Source organism: Mastigoproctus giganteus, chromosome 3, assembly GCF_048544385.1.
Source record: "Mastigoproctus giganteus isolate SK-2022 chromosome 3, ASM4854438v1, whole genome shotgun sequence".
NCBI lineage: Eukaryota > Metazoa > Arthropoda > Arachnida > Uropygi > Thelyphonidae > Mastigoproctus > Mastigoproctus giganteus.
In genome coordinates, this window is record NC_143577.1 from 27252824 (window position 1) to 27279066 (window position 26243).

Below are 26243 nucleotides of genomic sequence, written 5' to 3' on the forward strand. Positions count from 1 at the left end.
GTGTAGGGCTATGAATATGCCTCCATCGACTGTTACTACAATTATGAAGAATGCTGATAAAACAAAACAATTGATTCCAAGTGCTACAAGGGTAAGTGCTACACAAGTTAGTTACAGCAGAAATAAGTTTTCGAAAAAAATGGAGCAATTGCTGACACTTTGGGTCGATGATTTGAACCAAAAAAACATTCTCTTGACCCAAGCTGTAATAACTGAAAAGGCTAAGTCAATTTTTGAAGACTTAAAGAAGAAAGAAGGTCAGTGCAATGAAATATTTTTGGCTAGCAAGGGATGGTTCATGAGATTTAAAGCAAGAACCAAATGCAGAAGTGTGAAAATTACTGGCGAGGCAGCAAGTGCAGATGTTAAGGTGGCTACTGCATTCCCTGCAGAGTTTCAAGCCATAGTACAGGAGGGTGATTATCTTTCAGATCTCATCTTCAATGTTGATGAAATGGGCCTTTATTGGAAAAAGTTGCCATCTTGCCCATGAAGAAAAGTCAGCTCCTGGATTTAAAGCATCAAAAGACAGGCTGACACTTTTGTTGGGAGCAAATGTGTCAGGCAATTTAAAATTGAAGCCAATTTTAAGCAAAAACAGTTGGTGTACCATTCAGAAACACCACGTGTTATGAAAGGTTTAAACAAAGCCATGTTGCCTGTGTACTGGAAGTCAAACAAGAAGGCTTGGGTGACACAGGATGTCTTCTTGGACTGGTACACAACTGTTTTTGCCCTTCTTTTGGACAATTCTCCTGGACATCCTACAAATCTGGGTGAAGTCAGAATTCCTTTTAAAGTTAATGTTTTCTACATGCCCCCTAATACAACATCAGTTTTGCAACCCATGGACCAGGAAGTAATAGCTGCCTTTAAAGCTTATTACCTGCAGCAAACATTTACAGAAATGGTGAGAGCTTTGGATGTGTCCAACATTACCATCAGAGAATATTGGCAGTTGTTTGATGTCTTAAAGGGCATCAATTACATTAACACAGCCTGGCAAGAAGTGACTGTCAATTGTCTAAATGGAGTGTGGCATAAACTTCTCCCAGATCTCATGCATGACTTCGGAGGATTCAAGCCACAACAGAATGTTATAGAAGACATCAGCAGGCTGGCACAAGAGGCAGGGTTAGAAGAAGTTACAGTTGAAGATGTAACTAAGCTCTTGAAGAGTCATGCAGAGACTCTTTCAGATGAAGACCTTGAAGAGCTAGCTGCAAAACTTAGCCAACAGCAGGAGGAAGGGACAAAAGAAGACTCTCCTCTAAAAATTATGAAAACCAGTGATCTACAGCAGATCCTTGCAAGTGTAGAGTCCCTTACTAATGAGCTCTGTGACATTGATCATGAATAGGAGAGGAGTGACACAGTTAAAAGGAGTGTCATAATCAACCCTGAGCCCATATTTTGAAATTCTTAAAGAAAGGAGGAAGAAATCCAGACAATTAACACTTGATCCTTTCTTCAAAAAAAGGCACTCTTTTCAATCAGGGCCGTCAACTGCAGATCCTCAACCAGGACCGTCAAGAGCCAACTAAAACTTTGGCATTATGCCGCTGCAAAAATGTTTTATGTATGTACGTGTATTAATTTATTTTTTTATTTACATGTACTGTACGTACTTATTATATTTATGGAGGTTAAAAATAAAACACTTTTTTAATTAAAAAAGTTTTTCTTTGCTTTAAATGTACCAGTATTGAAAAGGGTAAGTGAAATTTTTGTTGCCCAGAACCTAATCCCGGCGTAAATTGAGGGCTACCTGTATACAGGTAGTTCTCAACTTTACGAATTAATTCGTTCCTAGCGTGCGCTCGTAAAGTGGGAATTTATTTCCCATAAACATAATGTTAAAAATAGGGGTTACGTTCTCAACAGTGAAATTAGTTAGCTAATTAGTTTATGCTTAAACAATGATTGATTTATCAAAAGAAATGAAAACGGAGCCTGTAAAATCAAGCAAATTATACTAATAGAGAAATTATTTATGACCTACAAATGTTAAAGAATGTTTATTCTTGATCATCATTATCGACTAAATGCACACTTGTTGATCACTCATTATTGGCTCAGCACTCGTTGGTTTGTCGCATAAGGAGTTGTCTTCTTCAGAAATGTTTCAAGAGGCGTTTGTTTCCAAGATAATCTTCTCTTTTAATTATAAATTTCCCGATTGCATGCATAAGCATTTTTTAATGGCACACACAAATTGCAACTAACACGATTTGTGTGGAGTAACAAGTTTACGAAGCTTAAAAAAAGGAATGAAGAGAAGATTCTGAAAATTTATTTGTTTTTCATACGATTGAAGATTTCACCATAATAATGAAAAAATCACACAATTCCAGTTATCGGTATTTTTGCAAATGCAAGAAGATAGAGTTTATTACCCGTTTATAATTGCTCGCAGTAACAGAAAAGCCCAATAAACCGGAAAATGCAAATTGTTTTTATTGTTTTATAGTCGTGACTTTCAGAAATGTGCTTTAGAAAAATATCACAAAGGTGTTTAAAATTGATTCTATAACAGAACATATGATAATGATGAAAGTGTAGTGCATTTTAATGATTTGAATTGGTAACTAATACAATTTACAAACCACGCTCATTACCTTTTATATGGCCTTAAGGTCACGCTCATGACCTTAAAAATGATATTTTAGAGAAATAAATAGCTTAGTTATACAACAAAAATTCCAAAATCTTGAAATGAATTACCAAAAAACGATGTGTTATTGGGTTCACATTACGATATTTTAACGATATGTTCATGTCTCTGGAAAAGGGTGATACACTGTTTGTATAGCTATGCACGTGGTTTAGAATGCAGTATTTATGAATGTTTAACATTCATTTTTTGCAATTAATGTTCATATTTTCGATTTTGTTGTTACTTGATACTTTGGGGGGAAAAAACTCGTAAAGCGAGAATTGCCTGTATATATATATATATATATATCAAGAATAATGATATAGAGAAGCTATATGATATGTGGGGGTGGGGGGGAAATTAAGTTTGAAATTAGATAAGTCTGAATTACAATAACATAACTTATGGATAAGGGACACTGCTATAGCAAAACGTACCCTACAGCCATAATGTGTATATGTATATATAAAATATTTTAAGTATAAAATATTGTAGGTAGAACGTGTTAAAGAGCTTTATGTATAGAATTAAAACTAATGAATATACCATATACCCTGGGGGTGATATATGTTTTGAAAGAAGGGGGGGGGGAATGAACCGGTAAATAAAATGATAAGAATTGCAAAAATTTAAAAAATAGAAAAATTTTGCAATTCTTATCGTTTTATTTTCCGGTTCATTCCCCCCCCCCCCCCTCTTTCACAACATATATCGCTCCCAGGGTGTACGGTATATTCATTAGTTTTAATTCTATACATAAACCTCTTTAACACGTTCTACCTACAACATTTTATACTTAAAATATTTTATATATATATATATATATATATTAGTTCTAGCACCTTTTGTACTTTTCATTTTCACAGACACTATTTATTCTACAAACCACACATTATTTATATCCTTTTGCTTCCTCTACTGCTGCACTGCATATTTTGGAGCATTAGATATACTATAACCTTTGTTTTTTTCCTTTTTCTGCTTATTTTGCTTCTTAGCTGTTATATATTACTACTGTGTGTGTGTGTGTGTGTGTGTGTGTGTGTGTGTGTGTACATACTGGGTGGTTATAAAATAAGTTTCCCAATTCAGGATACCCTAGTTTCAAAACAGAGTTAGCGCTGTGAAAATCAGTGGGTATGTCATTTAGGGTATGGGAAAGCGATATGTAGAAGAAAAAAAATTATTTCAAATTTCTTGCTACCAGGGGAAAAACGGCACTGCACATATGTCAAAGTTGTCATTTACTTCAAAACACTCTGCTTACGCAAATGACATCCTGTTAGGTAAAAGCAGAAAGGCCAACCCCACCGTCAGTAACCATTATGGCTCTTACAAAAAGGAACGTGTTCTTTTAGTAAAACTGTTCTACCAGAATAATAGTAACGCTAATGCAGCACTACTTGAATATCAGAATCTTAAAGGTTTGTATGAAGGGCCTTTGACATTGTCAGTGGGGCTTCGAAAACTAATAAAGAAATTTGAAGCGGCCAACTGGAGAGTTAGGTATAATTCCAAGCAGGCAATGACCATGTATCGGGATGGAGGTAGTGGATGAAGTGGCAGTTGCCATGGTCAGAATGCGAAACATTACCAGTTGGTAGTGCCAGAGATGTGTCAAGAGACTTGAACCTTCTTTGGTCTACTGTATGTAAAGTGCTTCAAATAATTTTACACTGGTTTACGTAGTGCAAGAACTAGTCTTCTGATTGACTTTGCTCTACGACTTCTGGCTCATATGGAACTTGACGATACATGGGCTCGAATGATCTTGTGGTCTGATGAGGTACATTTCACTCTTCATGGGGCTGTAAATGTACAAAACTGCCGAATGTGGGAAACTTCTCGTCCATCTTCTGTGCATGAAAGACCACTATAGAGTCCCTATGTTATGGAGTATGACATGGATTCACATCAGAGTTTATAATACGACCATTTTTCTTCGAAGAGTCTACACCTCATGGCCCCGTAAGGTGTACGGTAACTAGTGCACGGTACTGCACTCTTCTAAGTGATTTGCGCTCTGCAAGAAAGGCAATGCTTGGAGACTAGTGTTCGTGCAAGATGGTGTCTCTCCCAACTTTGGTCGACAAGTGAAGGAACTGCCCCGTTCAACATTCGAAAACGATCGCATCATTTCTAGAGACTTTCCGCAGTTCTGGCCAGCCCGATCAGCCGATCTCAATGCCTGTGATTTCTGGCTATGGGAATACCTGAAAGACAGAGTTTACTGTGGTGGCATACAGGCACTTGTTGATTTGAAAGCAAGCATTAAACAGCATGTAGCCAACATCTCCAATGAGATGCTACGCAAAACTGTCACCACAGTCCTCCATTTTCAGAATGTCATCCCAAGTGAAGGAAAGCACATAGAACAATATCTGTAGATTTCTAAGTTCTGATATTAAAATCTAATCCTAAGTTAAGTATTCCATCTTATGTTTACAGTGCCGATTTCTCCCCTGGTGGCAAAAATTTGAACTAATTATTTTTCTTCTATAAATCGCTTTCCTATACCCTAAATGGCATACCCACCAATTTTCACAGCGCTGTCTCTAACCGTTTTGACACTAGGATCTTCTGAATACGGAAACTTATTTTATAACCACCTGGTATATGCAGTATTAATAGATCATGATGCTTTATTAACAGTCTGAAATTATTTATTCATTTATAACAGGGAGTGCCAATAAACAAGAATCTAAGGCTAAAAATGAAAATACTCTTACTTTGGATGAAAGAAGTCTCAGTCATGGCAGTCTGAATAATTCAAGTGTGGCTTTTCATGGAAATAAAAATCTGTTATCCAGATCACTTAATTCAGTTGAAATGGTAGATAGTGTCCAACACATCAAGGAAATGAGTGCCCAGGAGGTATTGCTCTCATTTGTTTTTATTTTAAAATCTGTAACAATTTTTTAAAACCTGAAAACAAGATTTTGATAGAAAACATTGAACATTGAATAATGAGAGTAATACATTTGCATATCTCATAAAATAGATGTCCAGTATAATTTATGCTGAAGTAACAGCTGATTACACCCTCTTTTGGTATAGTGGAATGTGTGGATTATGTGACTATATCCTTTTCTTCTTTATTTCTAAATTTAAAATAAGTACAACTAATGGGAAAACTTATCTTAATCAAATAGTTAGTTTGGCATTCATACTGAGTGCCTTCATACTGAAGGAAAAAATCTTTTCAGCTGTTAGGAAGCCTATGTTTATCTCATTTTCAGACTGTCTTTTTAATTTAAAAATATGTAATTCAGAATTTTTGATCTCAGAAATTAAATCTGGGTATTTGATATTTAATGCTTGAGCGTTCAACTTTTACAAAAGGCATTCAGATATTTAGCAGTGTGTAGGAGGATGCTTTGTCTATCTATAAAGAAAATACAGTAGAAAATTGTTTATCTAAAATTGGATAGACCAGAACCATTTTGAATATATCTTTTTAATACTGGATGTTTTAATATAGTGACCAACTCTATAGTGAAACTCATACGAAAATTTTTGTTGTGAACAATGAAATGTGATAACTTATCCATCATAGTCCTTTTTATTTATGGTATGTATACATATTTATACTGTATATATCTAAAATTATGATGCAAAGAACAGAGGCAGATAGTTAAAAAAAAATGTCAAGTGGGATTTAACATTGATAAAAGCTAGGTATGAAAAGGGTTTGAAATGTTTGTGGCCGAGGCATGAATGGATATTGGTACAGTGTTAAAAAAAATTCAATGTGTAACACTTCAAATAGTAAAACACTCCATATTCTTCAGATAATTGTTTTTAATGATCTGAGGAATATGACTTTTCACTCTTTGGTTCAAATGAAAAATGAACATTGTCATTGTACAGATCTTCAAAAAGGCACTCAGATTTTCCTTTATAATTATTAGTATAGCTGTAACAGAATTGATGATGATTATTTGAGTAAGTTTTCCCCATGGTGCTGTAGTAACATTTATCATTGATGGTGATTGTGTGTCAAGGTATGGGAGATAGAAGAAAACAAACAAAGCAATAGCTCTTAAAGTACCTTGCTTTTTTTTTTTGTATAATCAGGCCTGAAACTTTGAGGTTTAGGTTGTATTTCTATAAGCTTTGATAGCTAATAATATATATGACATTACATCATTAGTACCACTCATGTTGTCCTTTGCAGAAATCATATTAAAAGAACATGAAGCATTTCAGGTAAACCAGAAATTCTTCACCACTTCTGAAATGTAACTTTAACTTAAACTCAAAGTAAATTTTGATATGTTAACTTGCTTCTTTTTTCTTGCTTAGTTCATTATTTTTTATAAGTTACAAAATATTTGCATTAAAGCATGAAATATACACTGGTGTTCAAAACTTAAGGACCAACACTATTTCTAAAGGTTACAACCACAAAATCTTTACTTAAGATACTCTTTACTGATGAGAGTAGATTCAGTCTCAGCAGCGATTCTGGAAGTCAGCTAATCTGGCGAGAGGTTGCCATATGGTATCACCACGCAAACATCACTGAAAGGGATCGATATGGCAGTCGAGGTGTTCTCGTCTGGGGAGGCATTATCTTGGATGGACATACACAAGTCCAGATACTGGAAGGCGGTACTGTAACTAGTGCACGCTACTGTCATGAGGTAATCCTTCCCCATGTGCATCTGTTCCGAGGTGCCATTGGCCCTGAGTTCGTGTTTATGGATGATAACGCCACACCCCATCACACTGCAGCTGTTGATATGCTTTTGGAAAGTGAGGATATTGTTCGTATGGATTGGCCAGCCCGTTCTACCGATCTAAATCCCATCGAACACATATGGGATGCTCTGGGGAGACGCCTAGTGGCACACCCACCAGAAAATGTTCACCAGCTGAAGATGGCACTGACAGAAGAATGGACGATGTTACAGCAAGAACTTATCAACAACATTGTTCTAAGTATGGACAGGTGGTGAAAAGCCTTCATCGACATTAGGGGTGGCCATATCTCCTACTGAGGATCACCTCTTCCCTTTGTTCCATCTTTGGCAGTGATGCATCTGTATCATCTCAGCCAGTGCTATGTTGTCATTTTTGAATAAAGTCCCTCTGTACCGTTTTGTTTCCATTGTTGTTTCCTTCATTATTTCTGTATCTCCCGAGGTTCCTTTGGTATGCTTTTCCCATATCCAGGCCACTCCTATGAGAAGCTACAGGTGAAAACTTGACTGGTCTTTAAATTTTGCACACCAGTGTACAAGGATGATCAAGTTTCTGTACTCCTAATATTGAAATAATTACTTTTAAGTTCTTTTGAAATAAGAATTGTCTCCATGCCTGTGATACACATGCACAAAATTTGAGGACACTGATAATAATACTTTTTTTTTTTTTTTTTCTTTTTTTGCAGGTGAGAAACTGACTGTAGAGGTACTACCTCTGTAAGAATTGGAGAAAACTGAGAGCAAAGCTGTTATCAAATGTTTTAAGAAAAACAAATAGACTTTGACTGATATTCACAAAGACTTGGTTGGTATACTAGGTGATATAGTTGATATCACCTCCATCATATGATATAGTTAAAAGGTGGTACCATGAGTTTAAGTGTGGCAGGAAATTGTGTGAAGATTAACATTCTGGAGGAGCTCCAAACTCTGCCACCACTCCAGAAAATGTCAAAAAAGTTGTGTCACCATTTGACATGTTGACTGATACTCTGAGCGTGAAGAAATGGGCAGCAAGATGGGTGTCTCGAATGCTAGTACCCAATCAGAAGCACATGCAGGCCTTGGAAAATCAGCATCTTCTCTCCGTGTAACATGTCAACCCAGAAGACTTTTGTGACTGATGCATAGGAATAGATGAATCATGGCTCCCTCACTTTGACTCTGAGTTGAAACAACAAAGCATGAATTGGAAACATCATTGATTTGCCACCCTCAAATTCAAATTCAGGGTGCAACCTCAACAAAGAAGGGTAATGGGATTTTTTTTTTTTTTTGTGTGATTCTCAGGGTGTTGTTTTCATTGATTACCTTGAACATGGTCAAAACATTGTGGCTCACTACTATATCAACCTAATCCCCAAACTATGTGATGCCATCAAAAAAAAAAAGGTGAGGAAAACTCTTGTAATGTGTACTCATTAACAGGATAATGTCCCTGTACACAAATCCTACCTTGCATCTGAATTCAAATGTTGCATCTGAAATGGTACCTCATCCACCCTGTTCATCAGATTTGGCCCCCAGTAACTTTCATCTATCCCAAATCTAAAGAAATGGCATAGGAAATTTGCAGATGATTCTGCTATGATGGATACTGTGGTCATCTGCATCCCTTTGTGTAGCCAACCACAAGATTTTTTTTTTTTTTTTTTTTTTTTTTGCAGAAATTAAAGCCTTGGAACATTGTTCGGAAAAATGTATTAGTGGTCAAGTTGATCACTCTTCATACATATTGAATGCTAGTTAAGACAGCTATTGTGGGGCTGTCTCATTTAAGACAGCAAGTATGTGTGTGTCGGGGGGGAATATAGATAATTTAAAGTGTAACTGATATTACAATAAAATATGTTGACAGAAAAAAAAAACTTCGGATTCATGAAGTTAAATATAATTTAGTCCAGCTTTGGCCTACTAATACTGCCACTTAACATGGAGAGGATTTATCTGCCTAAAGCTAATAGTTGGACAACACAGTTCAGGAAATGTAGTGTCTTCATATTGTTCACTGCCTAACAGAGATCAGCCAGTCTTGATCCTCCATTCACTGACTTAGCAAATCTGCAGCATTCATTCCTTTATTTGTAAGAGTGGCTTCTTATAAAAAAAGGAATTGCAAATATTGATCAAGGTGAAATAAAGTTAGGGTGGACTAGTGATTTTTGAGTGCAATGAAATGGTGATATTAAAGCCGAATTTCTATTTTTGGAAAAATATAAATTGGACTTTTTGGAAAAACTTAATGTTGACATTATTTAAATTTTTCTAACTTAAACAATGTCAATATTAAAAGTCCAGTAATATAAAATGCTTGGTATTAAGTGACTGGAGAAGTAGACCACATCTGTAAGGATAGAATTTATTGGACAGGCAAACATATAACATAATTCAAAGGTTTTTTTTTTTTTTTTTTAATCGTATGATGTGAGCAATACACGAAGGAACCAGTTTTTTCCTGCTTCCTTCTTGTATCGTGGCCGTGAGATCCAACCAGATAGTGCGACACCATCGTGATATCCAAGCCCAGGGCAGGATTCGAACCTGTGACCTTTGGGTTGCCAGGCAGGCACTTTACCCACCTGGCTAGCCCGGTCAGCATTCGAAGGGTAAAAAGTAATAACAAGTATGGAAAGGAAAATCTTTAATCCTCTGAATAGGAAGATTATGAAAAGTAATAGACAAGAAGAGAAGGATGTAAAAAATTTATTCAAGAAACACTGGGTTTGCAAGACAAAAACATAGATTAAAATTAAATTAACTCAAACATCATCTAATAGGTTTGTTCCATTAATATTCTGATTTTTCATTTACAGCAGTCCCACTCCAAAAGATTTGAAGTGTTTAAATTTAGATATGAGAGTTGTCTTATTCATTTTAAAAGTGTCCCCTGTACAGGATTCAGTACCTATGAGGGACACTGCTTATCCTTCGTTATTGAGATATCTAGAAATATTTGGCATTTATGTTTGTATTATGAGGGTTTTTTTGTTTGTTTCACATTGCAGTGTTTTCAATTCACACTTTAACAGTAGTACTTGAATGTGCATTTAGATTGTATTTTTTATTAATTATAGAATCTTTTAGGGTAAAGATCATCATAATGCTACTATGGGATTTGTGCAGTTTTTTTTTTTTTTTTTTTATGAAAACCCCAAACACGAAAGGTATCAAAACCGATAGTACTTAGTACCATGTATGGGTTGAAGGAGAAGTATGGGGGGAGGGGGATGCCGGAAACTTTGCTCTAGAGACTAAACATGGGTTTCACCACTTCAAGCCTCCAATAAGCAAAGTTATGTTTTGGTTGAACATAATTTACTGCTATCATTGTAGCAGAAATATGGCATATACAATCCATCATTACTTTGAGATCAGGTTACATACTCTTGTTGCTAGTTTGATGTTAGTAGAGGCATATGATGCAAGAAAGCAAGCTTATGCAGCATCAGTCAGAAAAAAAAAAAAACCACTCCCATTTCACCCCTCCATTCGTTCGAAATACCTGTCCAACTGAGCCTTAAATTTATTTAGGCTATCAACTTCCACAACAAGGGATGGAAGTCTGTTCCACCAACCAACTACACTCTGGCTAAAGGTAAATTTCCGCACCTCTATCCTACATCTGTCTTTCCTCAATTTGAATTTATGCCCTCTCAGGTGATTATTCTGAGGGAATCCCATCGCCATTGAGCATACTCAAACCATTCAAGGGTTTATACACCTCTATCAGATCACCTCGCCGGTGCCTAGTCTCCAGACACTGTAATTTGCAAAACTTAAGCCTTTCTTCGTAAGAGCAACCCTTTGTTCAATTCACTAATCTTGTTGCCCTTCTCTCTACTCGTTCCAGCAACTCTACATCCTTCTTGAAATGAGGCCTCCAGACCTGTATAGGTGTGGCCTGACCATTGCCTTATACAAGGGAATAATCACCTCCTTATCCCTGCTAGAAAAATTCCTGTATATCATTGACAAGACACCATGAGCTACTCTTGCAGACCGTCTGCACTGCTCAGAAAACTTCATATCTGCCTGCACAATTACCCCCAGGTCCTTTTCATTCCCTACCACTGTCAGTGTTGTACCACAGAGTTGATACGTTGCTCTGGGGTTACTGTTTCCCATATGTAGTACTTTACATTTGTCAATGTTAAACTTCATTTGCCACCTCTCAGCCCATCTGCTCAACCTTTCCAGATACTGTTGCAGCAGCATAGCGTCAGTAGTGTCCTTAACAACCCTGCCAACCTTTGTATCGTCTGCAAACTTGGACATTAAGCTTGATATACCATCATCAATATCATTTATAAATACAGAAAATAACAATGGACCCAACACTGAACCCTGAGGGACTCCACTAATAACATTAGTCCACAATGAGCAGTGTCCATTGATTACCACTCTCTGTCTTCTCCCCCTCAACCACTCCTTTATCCATAGCAGCAATTTGCCTCCAATGCCACACTGCTCCAATTTGTGCAGCAGTCTTCCATGTGCAACGGTATCAAAGCCTTTCTAAGATCAAAATATATAATATCAAAGTTATTCCCTGCATCCAGTTCTTTTGTGACTGCATCATAGTATCCAATCAAATTGGTCAGGCAAGACTTTCCCTTACAAAACCATGCTATGTCCGAGTTATAACCGAAGTCTTGTCTAGATGATCCTGTAGTGCTTCTTTAACCAGTGCCTCCATTAATTTTCCTGGAACAGAAGTTAAACTCACAGGTCTGTAATTACTTGTGTCAGCCTTTGCTCCTCCTTTGTGAATTGGGGTCACATTTGCACATCTCCAGTCCATGGGTACCTCCCTTGAGTCCAAAGAAGCTCTCACAATTATGGCTAATGGTTTGCTTACTTCCTTTGCTGCCTTCTTTAATATAACTGGATAGATCCCATCCACCCCGGTTTCCTTTTTTACGTTTATTCTCAACAATTTCTCCTCCACTTTACTCTCAGTTATTACAAAATCATCTAGCTCACTGCCAGAGTTTACTTCACCTCTGGCATTCCCCTTCCTGAATAACTGCTCATGTGTGAATGTAGATGCAAAATACTCGTTTAGTTTGTTAGCCACCTGAGCAGGATCCTCAACTGTTGAACGATAAATATCCAGTGGACCAATCTGATTCATCCCTTTCCTTCTAGAGTTTACGTAGGTAAAGAACTCTTTTCTGTTTTTCTTTGCATCCTTTGCCAAGGAGTTCTCATAATCTGCCTTTGCCTGCCTAATCTCCTTTGTGGCTTGGTAACAGAACAGCTTATATCTATCATAGGCTTGCATGTCACTTATTAATTTATATGTATCCCATTCATTTTTCTTCTCTGCCATATGTCTCATTAGTTCATCTGACATCCATTTAGGCCTAAACCTTGACACTGTTTCTTAGTTGGTATGTAAAGTCTAGTAGCTTCCAAGATAAGTTCTTTGAATACTTCCCATTTTGAATTTGCTGTTGGTAACATCATCAGTTGGTCCCACTGTATAGAATTTAAATACTGTCTCAGACCATCGTAGTCGCCTTTACGAAAGCAAAAACCCTTCCCTTTACCCCGATGGTAGTTACCTCTTTGAGTAAATCCCACTTCAGCACACTGTGATCACTGCCACCTAGTGGTTCCTTTATCTGCAGATTCTTAATACATGAAGAATCACTACTGATAATCAGATCAAGAGTATTACTCCCTCTAGTTGCCTCCCGAACATGCTGATGTAGAAAACAATCATCTAATAAATCCACAAAAGCCTTGCTAGTGTGTGAGTGACCAACCTACAAATTCCAATCAATATCTGGGAAATTAAAATCCCCCATTATAAGACAATCTGATTTACTGGCCCACTCTATTACCCTGTACAGTTTCTTATTATACTCATCAGAGTCATTAGGCCTATAGCAACTCCTACTCTCAATTTTGATCTACCAATGCTTATGTCACACCAAACTGACTCGACACTGCACTGTCCAGCGATGTCGACTGGCTTCACTTCCTTGGATTTTATGTGTTTCTTAACTAATATCATAACCCCTCCTCCCTTCCTATCCTGTGTATCCTTTCTGTACACATTGTACTCCCCAAATTCCAGTTCTGCATTCCTTATATCTGTGTGACACCACTTCTCTGATATCCCAACAATATCTGCCTTTGATGTTTTGAGGAATACCTCAAATTCATCAAATTTATTTACCAAACTCCTAGCATTGGTGTACATGCAAGTATACATGCACCTGTTCCTATTCTTAGCTACCCTAACACAACCCATGTGTTTACTTGTACTGCAATAGTAGTAGTAGTAGTAGTAGTAGTGGCGGCACGTGATGCAAGAAAGCAAGTGTAGGAGCTTATGCAGCATCAGCCAAAAAAAAAAAAAAAAAAAAATCACACCATTCCCTCCAAATGCCTGTCCAGTTCCTCCTTAAATTTATTTAACCTATCAACTTCCACAACGACAGATGGAAGTTTGTTCCAGCAATTAACCACCCGCTGGCTAAAGGCAAATTTCCGCACATCTATTCTACATCTGTCCTTTCTTAATTTGAACTTATGTCCCCGTAGGTTCGTAAACTGAACAAGTGGAAGGATCCCATCAGAATTCAGCGTGCTCAACCCATTCAAGGCCTTATAGACCTCAATCAGATCACCGCGCAGGTGCCTAGTCTCCAGCCACTGCAATTTGCAGAACTTAAGCCTCTCTTGGTAAGAGGATCCCTTCATTCCCCTCACCAATCGTGTTGCTCTTCTCTGTACACGCTCAAGCAAATCTACATCCTTCCTAAAATGAGGCCTCCAGACCTGTACGCAGTACTCAAGGCGCGGCCTGACCATTGCCTTATACAGAGGGACAATCACCTCCTTTTCCCTGCTAGCAAAATTCCTATATATCATTGACAAAACCCCATGATCTGCCCTAGCAGCCTGTCTGCATTGCTCAGAAAACTTCATATCTGACTGCACAATTACTCCCAGGTCTTTTTCATTTTCTACCACCTTAAGTGTAGTACCACACAGTTGGTACGTTTCTCTGGGGTTACTTCTACCCATATGCAGTACTTTGCATTTGTCAAGGTTAAACTTCAGTTGCCACTTCTTAGCCCATCTGCCCAAATTATCCAGATCCTGTTGCAGTAGCACACTGCCATGACTGTCATTAACAACCCTGCCAACCTTTGTGTCATCTGCAAACTTCGACATTAAGCCTGATATACCTTCATCAATATCATTGATAAATACACAAAACAACAGTGGACCCAACACCGAACCCTGTGGGACTCCACTAATAACATTAGTCCACGAAGAGCAGCACCCATTGATTACCACCCTCTGTCTTCTCCCACTTAACCATCCTTTTATCCATTGTAGCAACTTACCCTTAATACCATTCTGCTCCAATTTGTACAGTAGTCTTCCATGCGCAACAGTGTCAAAAGCTTTCCTGAAATCCAAGTATATGATATCAAAATTATTTTTTGCATCCAGTTCCTTTGTGACCACATCATAATAACCAATCAAATTTGTCAGACAAGACTTTCCCTTAACAAACCCATGCTGTGTCTGAATTATTGCTGCAGTCTTGTCTAGATGATCCTGCAATGCATCTTTAACCAGTGACTCCATTATTTTACCCGGAACAGAAGTTAAACTAACTGGTCTGTAATTACTCGTATCACCCTTCGATCCACCTTTGTGAATTGGGGATACATTTGCACATCTCCAGTCAGTGGGAACCTCCCCTGAGTTCAAGGATGCTCTCATAATTATGGCTAAGGGTTTGCTTAGTTGCTTTGCCGCCTCCTTTAAAATAACTGGATAGATTCCATCCACCCCAGGTGCCTTTCTTATGTTTAACTTCAACAATTTCTCCTCCACTTTGCTCTCAGTTATTACAAAATCATTAAGCACCCTGCTACAATTTGACAACCTTCTTCCATTTTCAAACTGTAATAATTCCTCATGTGTGAATGTAGATGCAAAATACTCATTGTTTGTTTGCTATCTGAGCAGGATCGTCAACACTCGAACCATCGATGTCAAGTGGACCAATCATATTCATTCCCTTCCTTTTAGAGTTTATATAAGTAAAGAAATCCTTGCTGTTTTTCTTAGCATCTTTTGCCAAAGATTTCTCGTAATCCGCCTTCACCTGCCGAACCTCCTTTGTGACCTGATTACAGACTAGCTTATATCTGCCACAAGCTTCTGCGTCGCCTGATATTTTATATGCATCTCATGCATTTTTCTTCTCTGTCACGAGTCTCATTAGTTCATTTGATAACCATTTAGGCCTAAACCTTGAACAATATTTCTTAATCGGTATGAAAAGTCTAGTAGCTTCCACGATTAATTCCTTGAATGCGTCCCACTTAGAATTTACTGTTGGTAACATCGTCAGTTGATCCCACTGTACAGAATTTAAAAACTGTCTGAGACCACTGTACTCCCCTTTACGGAAGCAAAAACCCTTTCCTTTACCCCTGACGGTAGTTACCTCTTTGAGTAACTCCCACTTCAGCACACTGTGATCACTGCCACCTAGTGGTTCCTTTATCTGCAAATTCTTAATACACGAATGATCACTGCTGATAACCAGATCAAGAATGTTACTTTCTCTGGTTGCCTCTCGAACATGCTGCTCCAGAAAACAATCATCCAATAAATCCACAAAAGTCTGACTAGTGTGTGAGTGACCAACCCACAAGTTCCAGTCAATATCTGGGAAGTTAAAATCCCCCATTATAAGACATTGTGATTTACTAGCCCACTCTATTTCTCTGTACAATTGTTCATTGTACTCTTTCAAGTCATTAGGCCTATAACACACTCCTACTCTTATTTTTCCTTTCGCAGTGCTTATCTCACACCAAACTGACTCAACAGAGCACTGTTCATCTATATTAACTGGGTGCACTTCCTTTGATTTTATGTTTTTCTTAATTAACAGCCATTAACAGCAATGACTCCCAGCAGTCTCTGAAATACCCTGCATCTTGTTTTCCAGGCTGCTACTCATTCCAATAGAAGCAGTGCAAGAATCACTTTCACCTCTGCCAGTGGCTACTGTTAATCTGTTAGTCCTTGTTTTATAATTAAACACACATCTGAAAGCACAATGCGACCTCTATATACTGTCTGATTATATCATGGTTTTTGGATGTAAAGCAAGTGTGGTAGCCATTAGAGCACACATCCTACAGTTATGTGGCTGAATAGTTTCTTATTTCCTGTTTGTATAGTATACAGTACTGTAAATTGGATTTCCTGTAAACATGCTCATTTGGAAGTGTGAGATTATTATAAAAAATTGAGTTTTGAAATTTCTTTTTTTTTTTTTTTTTAATATATGATGAATTGCTATTTAATAGTTTTATTTTGAAGAATAATATTTCAAAAAAAATTGACAGTAATGGTACTGCTGCCATTTAAAACAATCAATTTCATCCACTGATGGTAAAGTAATAAAAAAAAATGTGAAAAATGAAATTTACTTATATGAAAATGCTTGCTTAATAGGTTTACTTTTGGTCGTTGTGTTTCATGTTAAAAAATTGCTAAACAAACTCAGTAAATTTTATGTTCAGCTATAATGCACTTCACTTATAATGTGGGTGGTAAAGTTGCTGTGGCACGCACATCAACATTGCACTGTATGTTCTTTAAAAAAAACTACACACCTGCTTGTTTTAAAATAATTCTAGAAATAAATGCCTTACACATTCTTTTATTATTATTTATATCTGTATCTGGTTATTTTTAATAATGAAGAACCTTAAAGGTATTCTCATAATACAGATTTTAATTAGACTAGTGGTTTTTATGGTACTTTTGTATTCCAGGAAGCCACCTTTCCAAAAGGGAAACAAATGAAGTTGCCACATGTAAGTCAAGAAGCTGGACTGCAGAGGCCTGATTTTTCTTCCCCAGATTTAGGAATAGAGTCAGATCCAAATCAAGAAAATTTTGCAGCAGAGGCATTTTATAAAGCTAGTCAGCCTGATTTTCAGCTTGAACAGAGTGAAGGACAAGAGGAAAAGAATAAACACTTGGGTATGCTAATTTCATTTACTGAAATAAATGGGTGTAGTAACATTATTTTGTGTATATTTTGTTCCAATAAAGAAGTATATTGTTTTTTATTTCAAGTGTATGTCACTGTCCAGAACCAGGTTTCAATCCTTTTTGGAATCTCATTGTTGGGAAGGTAGGTGTCGTGAAGCCCTGAATGACTCAGTGACAAGATATATTTAATATAATGATAAGGAATGGAATGGATAATCTGTCATAGGCTGGTTTAATGTCAAAAAAGGTTGCCTGTTTCGGTCATGCTATTGGGATCTTGTTGACTGAATAGGGTATTAAGCAAGTTTTTTGTCATTGCCCTCTTCTGAGTCAGCAAATGTGTGGCTTAAATTATGTTGTACTATGGCAGGTTGAATAGATTTTTTCAAACATTTTTAGAAGAGAGCAACTTTGTGGATATCAATATTCTGCATCCCTCTATGTCTGAGTGGCACCATGTTTCTGATATTCCTTTTGATTGTATTTGATGACTTAATCAGTACTTTAAATTCATCATATTTATATACCATAATTGTAGCAGTAGTGTAGCAGTACAATCAAGTACATATATGCCTGTTTTTGCTCTTAGTATCCTTAACACAACTCATATACAGCAGACTCTCAATTAACCAGGATCGGATTAACCGGGACACTTCAAGGCTCCAAATTTAAAAATAATAATAATAATAAAGTAATCAACCAGAAATCAAAAAATTCAAGTAATAACTGGAATAGGTATAGACAGATATTTTGCAAGTCGTAAATAAGCGAAAAGTGGCATTATAAGTCATCATTGGGAGATTAGTGTACCTATTATCTTGCAACCCCTGCTATCTTCACATCCGCCGCTCAAAAAAAAAAAAAGAGAGACCAAATGTTTAGTTTGTTTTAGTGCGTCGCGTCGATTGTTGTGTTCAGTCGCAGCTCAAAAGGACAAATTTTGTTTCGTTATTTATGTCAGGGATGTCGGAATTTTTTTTTTTTTGTTCAGAAATCGCGAAAATGATGTGTAAACGCAAAAGATTTGCATTTTCAGTAAAACAAAAACTTGAAATTATTCAAAAGTTTGAAAATGGTGCATCTTAAATCTCTAAGGAATCATTATTATAAGGATGTATCAAAATGGCTAAACATTAACAAGTATCACGTGGAATTCAGATTTGTCAATAATAATATAGTAGCAATATGTTATTAGTCATTCCCGAGTTACATAAAACTTGACAAAGTAAGAAGTCCTGGAATGTATCTCTTACGTATGTTGGGGACTTTTGTATTTTTGGATTAACCGGGAAATCGATTATCCGGGATTTGTTTTTTACCATCTATCCTGGAAAATCGAGCGTCTACTGTATTTGCTTGTTCTATGAGGACCCCCAACTGGTCTTGTAATCCCCACAGTATCCTTTTTAGGCTGTTGCATGCCTCAATAGAAGCATTGTAAGAATAAGAATCATTCATTTCTGCTTGCAGTTGCTCTTAAATTATTACTTTGTGTATCCCTGCTTCTCTCAAAGTAGTAGTTTTCTGACCCACTTAATATTACTTTAATAGCATCAGCAAATATCCTTGCACTTCTTTCTGTTTAAGCATATCCTGTCTCCATTAAAAGTAATCTCTCATGTTAACTAGCACAGACCATGCTGGGGAAAAATCCTAACTCATAAGTATTGCAGTCTTTCCAGGTCCAAATTGGCTGTTAGAACTTTCATCACCCTCCTTCCTATCATACGTGGGCAGAAGTCTAGGCACTTGACTTTTTCTCAACACTGCCCTATTAATTAAATCCTAAGATTCTTAATATCATTAACATTAATGTGTACAGCAATATTACCTTTCGTGCCCTTTAAAGATAATAACTGCTCTACATCATTAACTTTAGCTACTGGTTGATGATGTATCATGGTCATATTTTTTTTTTTTTTTTTTTTTTTCCACAATATATTTCTTCTTTCCCTGATAGTAGAGTCACTGACAATGGGAGGGGGGACAAAATAATGGAAAAACTTGTGATAAGAATTACAATCATGCATTAATGTGGTGTTTGGCCACTCTGCTTTTAAAACAGCTTGTATTCTATGTGGAATAGATTCAAATAAACCTTGAAATGTCTTACATGGACCATTTGATTGCACCATTCTTCATGGAGGAATATTTCAAGCTCCTTTGATGAAGGTGGAGAAAATCTGCTTCTTACTCTTCTCTCGAAATATACCCATAGTGGCTCAATAATATTTAAATTTGGTGATTGTGCAGGCTTCAGAAGATGCTTAGCCTCAGTTTCATTCTCCCCAACAGGATTGAACATGTCTGGCTGTGTGTATTGGTGCATTATCATCTTGAAACATGGTAAATGGAAAACAATGTTTGCACCATTGGATGAACTTGGTCACTCAGAATTTCAGGGTAATCAGTGGCAGTAATTTGTCTATTCAGGGTAATGATAGGTTCTAAAGAATACCATGATATTTCTGCCCAAGCCATTGTTGATCCTATTCCATGTTTGATTGTTGGCACAAGACAGAATTATGTGCTTCCTTTGGCATTTGACAACTGTAAACTCTCCCTGATGTTGGAAAAAGTGCAAATGATTATTCACCTAAAAATGGGACATTTCCAATCATTAAGTTACCAGTTTTGTGCTCCTTATATCATTAAATTCTCTTGCTAGCATTACCATCTGTAACAAATGGCTTGACAATAGTGGCCGTGCCATAAATTTCAGCTTTAAAATTATTTGCTAGAAACTGGATTGCTAAGACTCATATTGAGTTCTACAGTTATTTTTGAGAGCAGTAGCTTTATGTTTTCGGGTTACAATTCTTTTCAGTGTCCAGCAGTCTCTTTCAGTCAGCTTTTATTTTCTGCCACAATTTGTCTTATCAGATTTTGTTTTTCCATACTTGGTGAATGCAGACATCACTTTTTGATACAGTTGCTCTGAATACATTAAAAAATCAGCAGTTTCCATCACCAATGCCCCTGCTAAGCTTGCACCAAGAATTAAGACAGGTTGGTCATTTTCTTTATGTACCTTTTTAATATCTCCTTCTAAATAAACGTCAGCTTTTATTGCCTTTCCTTCACAGTACTACCTTCAAGAAAAAAATAAAAATCACTGCATGTTCATAACAGGTGTTTCCATTATTTTCCCCTCCCTGTAGATACCTCCTGTGGAACCAGCACTTTCTGTCATTTGGAATTCTTCTGTGTTGTCTGATACACATTTGTAGGTTCATTCATTTAGCTGGGTGACTGAATGCCTGATGTATCCTCGTTGCAATTCATATCTGTTCTTCAGGCTCTCATGTGTGTCTATTAGAACACTAAATTTGCAATCGGATTCAGATTTCCAGTAGTTATTTTGAATTATTTTAATTTGTTATTTTGAGATAACTCTTATATATATATATATATATATATATCAGTAACAGTTTTTGTATTTGACGAAGTATGGTAATCATTCACAAATTACTTTTCAGCTGGGGTGAGAGATGTTCAAGGAAGAAATTCGGCTCTGCATTCTGTTGGACGTCTTGAAGTGTATGAATTATTAAAACGAGAGATAGAAGAAGGACTTATAGGTATTAAAGGGATTGTAGCAAGGGTGAAAGATCGTTTAACTTCTGTAACAGCAACAAGCAATCCGTTTAAGGTAAGATTCAGTAATTTTGCTCATCTGTTTGTGAAAGTTGAAGCATTTTCATATCTCTGTAATGGCTGACATTTTTAATTAATGATAAATTAATTGGAAAACATACACATTTGGATTCTGGTTTCTTATAAAAAGGAAGTGATGTGTGGTAAAATCACTGTTTTTAAGTATCTTTTAAACAGACAGCTGTTTTAACAAATTACTCTTTTGATTAGCATAGTTCTGTATGTGTAAACATGGGGAAATTGTCATTGTTTCTCAGTCAGAATGCTGAACATTGCTGTCACTAAAGCAATGAAAGTATTGTCAAGCATTACAATTTTTTTTTTTTTTTTTAAGTCAAAGCACAATATATTTGTGGTTGTGGAAAATCACCATGTGCTATCAAAATTACATTCATAGAATGTTATTTTTTAATTAATTTATTTATTTTTGAAAGAATTTTTTTTTTTTTTTTATATATATATGCAGTAGTACAAACTGAATCTTGTATACGGAACTTGCTAAACATTTTTTTTTTTTTTTTTTTTTTTTTTAAATTCTGGCAACCATTTTTCTCCATTTTAGAAGGTCATTTTGCATATAATTTCTAATACTTCTGGCTAGGACTAAGCCTTGAATGTCCACAACAAGAGATATCCCTTTTAGAGAGGTGTTCATTAAAGGAAGATTCACTGTATTATTTGTCTTAACTCTTTCATGATTTCATAATTACATATGTAGAGCTACATTTTTCAAGGACTGTTCAAGTACATTTCAAATAATGTTTATTTATGTTACAAATTGTCTTGAAATTATTCTGGTATGTGCTGCCATGTCTTATCTTTTTTTCCTCTACTGATAGTGGATAGAGTTTTAATAGATTGCAGCACAAAAAAAGTTTTGAAAATCTGAAGATGAGTGGAGAAGACTGTGCCTTTTGACCATAGTTGTTCATTTTTTGGCTTACAAAAGCTAAAATTGATGAAATTCTCTGGAATTCAGATCAGGAAGTTGATCAAGTCTAATCTAATTAAGTGATATACAGATAGATGCCGAAGATATTACACCTAATTCTGTTTTTGCACGAACTTTTTTTACACGAATTTGGTTTAACACGAATTCAAAATAAATATTTCATTCTCTTTTTACGCGAGTCATTTTGATTTAACACGATTTCTATGAATTTTTTTTTGCCTAAATTCTAAGAAAATTTTTTTTATTTGTGGCATATTAGTATCATTTCTATATTACACGCACCAATAGATTGGATAACAGCTAGTGTATGCGTTTTGAAACGCGTGCTTTTGCTTACCAATGTGTACGTCTAGGTATCTATGAATCATCAACGTTTTTATTGAATTTGGTGCACATCTACGGTATTCGTGCATTGTATCTTCGGAAGACATGTAGTAGTAAGCTCTATTTCAAAGTGAAAGAATCTTTAGTGAAATTTGTGCACATATAAATTTATTAATTTTGCCGATAGTCAATAAATTGTAAGTTTACAAAATTTTCATACCTTTTTTTATTAATTATAACTGAGATATTTTTCGGTAGCCCTTATATTAGTATTAGTATTAGTAATGGCCGCATGGTGCAAGAAAGCCTATGGCTTATGCTGCACCAGCCAAAAAAAAAAAAAAAAAAAAAAAAAAAATCCGAACAAAACAATGATAAAAACAAAAAAAAAAAAAATAAATAAAATAAATATAATGTCGAATAATTCGCCTATTACCAAAATTAAAAGGAAAGCGATTTCTTTGGAACTTAAAATTCAAATTTTAGACCGTCTTGCAACTGGACAAGGGGCTACGTCTGTAGGAAAGCATTTTGGTGTACATGAAGCTACCGTAAGAACTATTAAGAAAAATGAAGCTGCAATTAGGAAGTCGGTATGTTCTGGAACAAAAGTAAGTGTTAATTCATCATCATATACAAGAGATATTGTCAAGGAAAAAATGGAAAAGGCCCTGGTAATATGGATAGAAGATCAGTCACAAAAAAGAGTACCAGTAGATGGAAATGCCATCAAGCAAACAGCACTAAGAATTTACAGACAGATTAAAGAAAAGGAGCCAAGCACTTCATCTCAGTTAAACAGAAAGTATGAATTTTCTGCGAGTACAGGTTGGATGACAGGGTTTCTTAAAAGGAATGCTCTTCATAATATAAAAATTAAAGGTGAAACTGCATCTGCAGATGAATCGGCTGCTAAAGTATTCCCGCAGGAACTTGCAAAAATTATTGAAGATGGAGGATACACTCCTGATCAAGTGTGGAATGCAGATGAAACTGGTTTCTTCTGGAAACGAATGCCGAACAGAACGTATGTAGCCAAATCGCAGAAAACTGCTGGTGGTTTTAAGGTACCTAAGGATCGTGTGACCTTATTATTTTCCTCCAATGCTTCAGGAGATCGTATGTTGAAACCACTGCTGGTAAATCGAGCCCTAAACCCACGTTCAATGAAAGGTGTAGATATCAATAAACTGCCTGTTCACTGGATGGCAAACAAGAAGGCCTGGGTGACCACTACTATTTTTACAGAATGGTTCAACAAATGTTTCGTCCTAGAAGTCAGACGTTATATGAATTTGAAAGGTCTCGAATTTAAAGTTCTTCTGATTCTTGACAATGCACCCGGCCATCCTGTCTTGGAACACCCAAACGTACAAATTTTATTTCTGCCACCTAATACTACATCTTTGATACAACCGCTAGACCAAGGTATAATTGCGACAATTAAAACATACTACGTAAAACGAACATTCCAACACGTTTTGGACAAACTGAATGATGAAACACTAACAGTCATTGATGTGTGGAAGAAATTCTCAATTATGGATTGTATCAATCAAGTTGGATTAGCGTTAACTGAATTAAAACCAGCAACTTTAAATGCGTGTTGGAAAGCGGTTTGGCCACAATGTGTAAAAAGCAAAGATCCCATCATCCCCAATACGACCGAATTTCCCAACATCATTACAATGGCACACAAAATTGGTGGAGAAGGATTCGATGATCTATCATTTGACGATATTGATGAATTGTTAACGGACAAAGCCCTAAGCGAAGATGAAATATTAGAGGTTGTCCTTGGGACTCCTTATCCCACAGAACGTAGTGATAATGAAGAAAATGATCCTGTTCTAAATGCAGATTTAATAAAAGAAGGTCTGGAACTGGCCAGAAAATTAGGTAATCATTTTGTCAAACATGACCCTAATGAGGAACGCGCTGGGAAGTTTCAACGTGAACTGAAGTTGTTGACAGCCTCTTACAGAGAATTATATAACGGCCTAACCAAACCACGAACACAACGATTAATAACTGAATTCGTTCGTAAAACCGGTGAAACATCAGCACCAGAGGAGACTCGTGCTGATTTTGCTGAAGAGATCACAGAAAGAATTTCATTAATAGAGGAAGAAGACGATGTCCACAACATTTCTAGTGATGGCAGTGATATTCCAGTCGTACGCAAACGTATGCGCCGTTTATTATCAGAAAGTGAAAATGAATAAAATCTTGTTATGTGTAAAACAGATTTTTTTTTGTTCATGAAGAATTTTTTTTCATTTCATATGCATACAAATTTATTTTAGTACATTTTAATTACTTATTATTACATGGTGTATTTTGTTGAAATAAAATAATAAGCTTAAAACGAATATTTTATGTGTTTTTTTTTTAATTATTTTTACTGATTTTTTTAGATCCGGAACCAATCTTCTTTTCTTCCATAAATACAATGTCTTTTTTTACACGAATTTTTTTTACACATATTTTTCAGGAACGTATCTATCGTGTAAAAACAGAATTAGGTGTATTACTTCAAAAAGAAAAGAAAAGTAATAGGGATTTTTAAAAATTACTTAAGAAATATAATTTGGCAATAAGCAAAGATTGTCTTCGATCTCTAGGTTGCTAACTGTACACTTTTAGTCATAAATTATGAATCATTTATAAACTTTTATTTTATTTATTTAAACTCCATGAAACATTGTATGCTTCATTATTTATATTGTAATGGCAATGGTGTCACATGTTAAATTGGAAGGTTCAACTTCAGGATCAAAGACTCAATGACATCAGGCCAAATCTTTCCAAATTCCCTGCATGCAACATAACTTCTGCCCATGCATCTCCAGTATTGTCAGTTACTTTCTTATTGTTATAATTCTTACAAAAATCTTTCACAGACAGTTGATCTTTACCATCAGTGTCCTTAACCATCTGAATAAATGTCCTTTCGGGGATAATAACTTTTGACAGTTGCGATGACACCTTATCAATAGGTTGGATAAAAGATGTCACAACAATGCTTGACGGGCCTCCAGATGCATTATCCAGGAGAAGAAGAAGAAGAATTTTAAAGGGCACAATAAGTCTTCAATTCATGACAGAGTTCATTGGAAAAGAAGTAGGATTCAATTGACAGCTGCTGTTATCCAAGCTTTCCAGTTAGACCACTGCCATACAATTGGCAAATGCTCTTTAGAATAATCCTTCAGTGCTCGGGTTTTTGGATTGATAAACCATGAGGGGTTTTATTTTATGATCTCCAGATGTATTCCATCCTAACAGCCAATGCGATCCTTAATGGCTTTAAAATTGGAGCAGTCTTCTCTTGCACTGAGACAAATGTTCTTCTTGGCATATACTTCCAGAACAACCCCATTTCGTTCACAATGAACACTTGCTGGGGCAAATAACCATGGTCTTCAATTGCCACTCAGAATAATGATGGAAAGTTCTTGGTAGCAACTGAATCAGCTGCTGCAGTCTTGCCTGTTAGCTTAAAGTCACGGAATCCACACCGCCTCTTAAAAAGTTCAAACCACCTAGTATTTGCAACAAAGGTTTGCACTTTCAGATTGGGCTAAATAGCATTCAAGTCCTGAAACAGATTTTTCACTTTATTTTGGATAGCATTGGTGGATATAGGAATAGCATGTTGATTTTGATGTTTAATCAGTTCAGCCTACATCCTTTCTAATTTCTCCATAAGCAGTGGCTTTATCAGTGTGATCTTACTAGCTATCATTCTCATTACACTTTTACAACTGTCTTTAATTTTCCCAGCTTGATTCTTTTGTTCTTAATGTCAGTTAAGAGATTCCTGTGGTTCTGACTATGTTAATGTTCCAGTCATTACATTTATACTTCTTAATCACATATAATTTTTCCT

General features: G+C 36.2%; 1 protein-coding gene across 1 annotated transcript in view; it reads left to right on the forward strand.

Annotated features, from left to right (window-relative positions):
* The window catches only part of LOC150087822 (uncharacterized), a 316716-nt gene that overhangs the window by 175202 nt on the left and 115271 nt on the right, over positions 1-26243 (forward strand). Inside the window, exons 19-21 of the mRNA XM_090369929.1 lie at positions 5337-5530; positions 17196-17406; positions 20898-21070. Of these exons, the coding sequence (XP_090226055.1) occupies positions 5337-5530; positions 17196-17406; positions 20898-21070 (578 nt within the window). The remainder of the gene's footprint in view (positions 1-5336; positions 5531-17195; positions 17407-20897; positions 21071-26243) is intronic.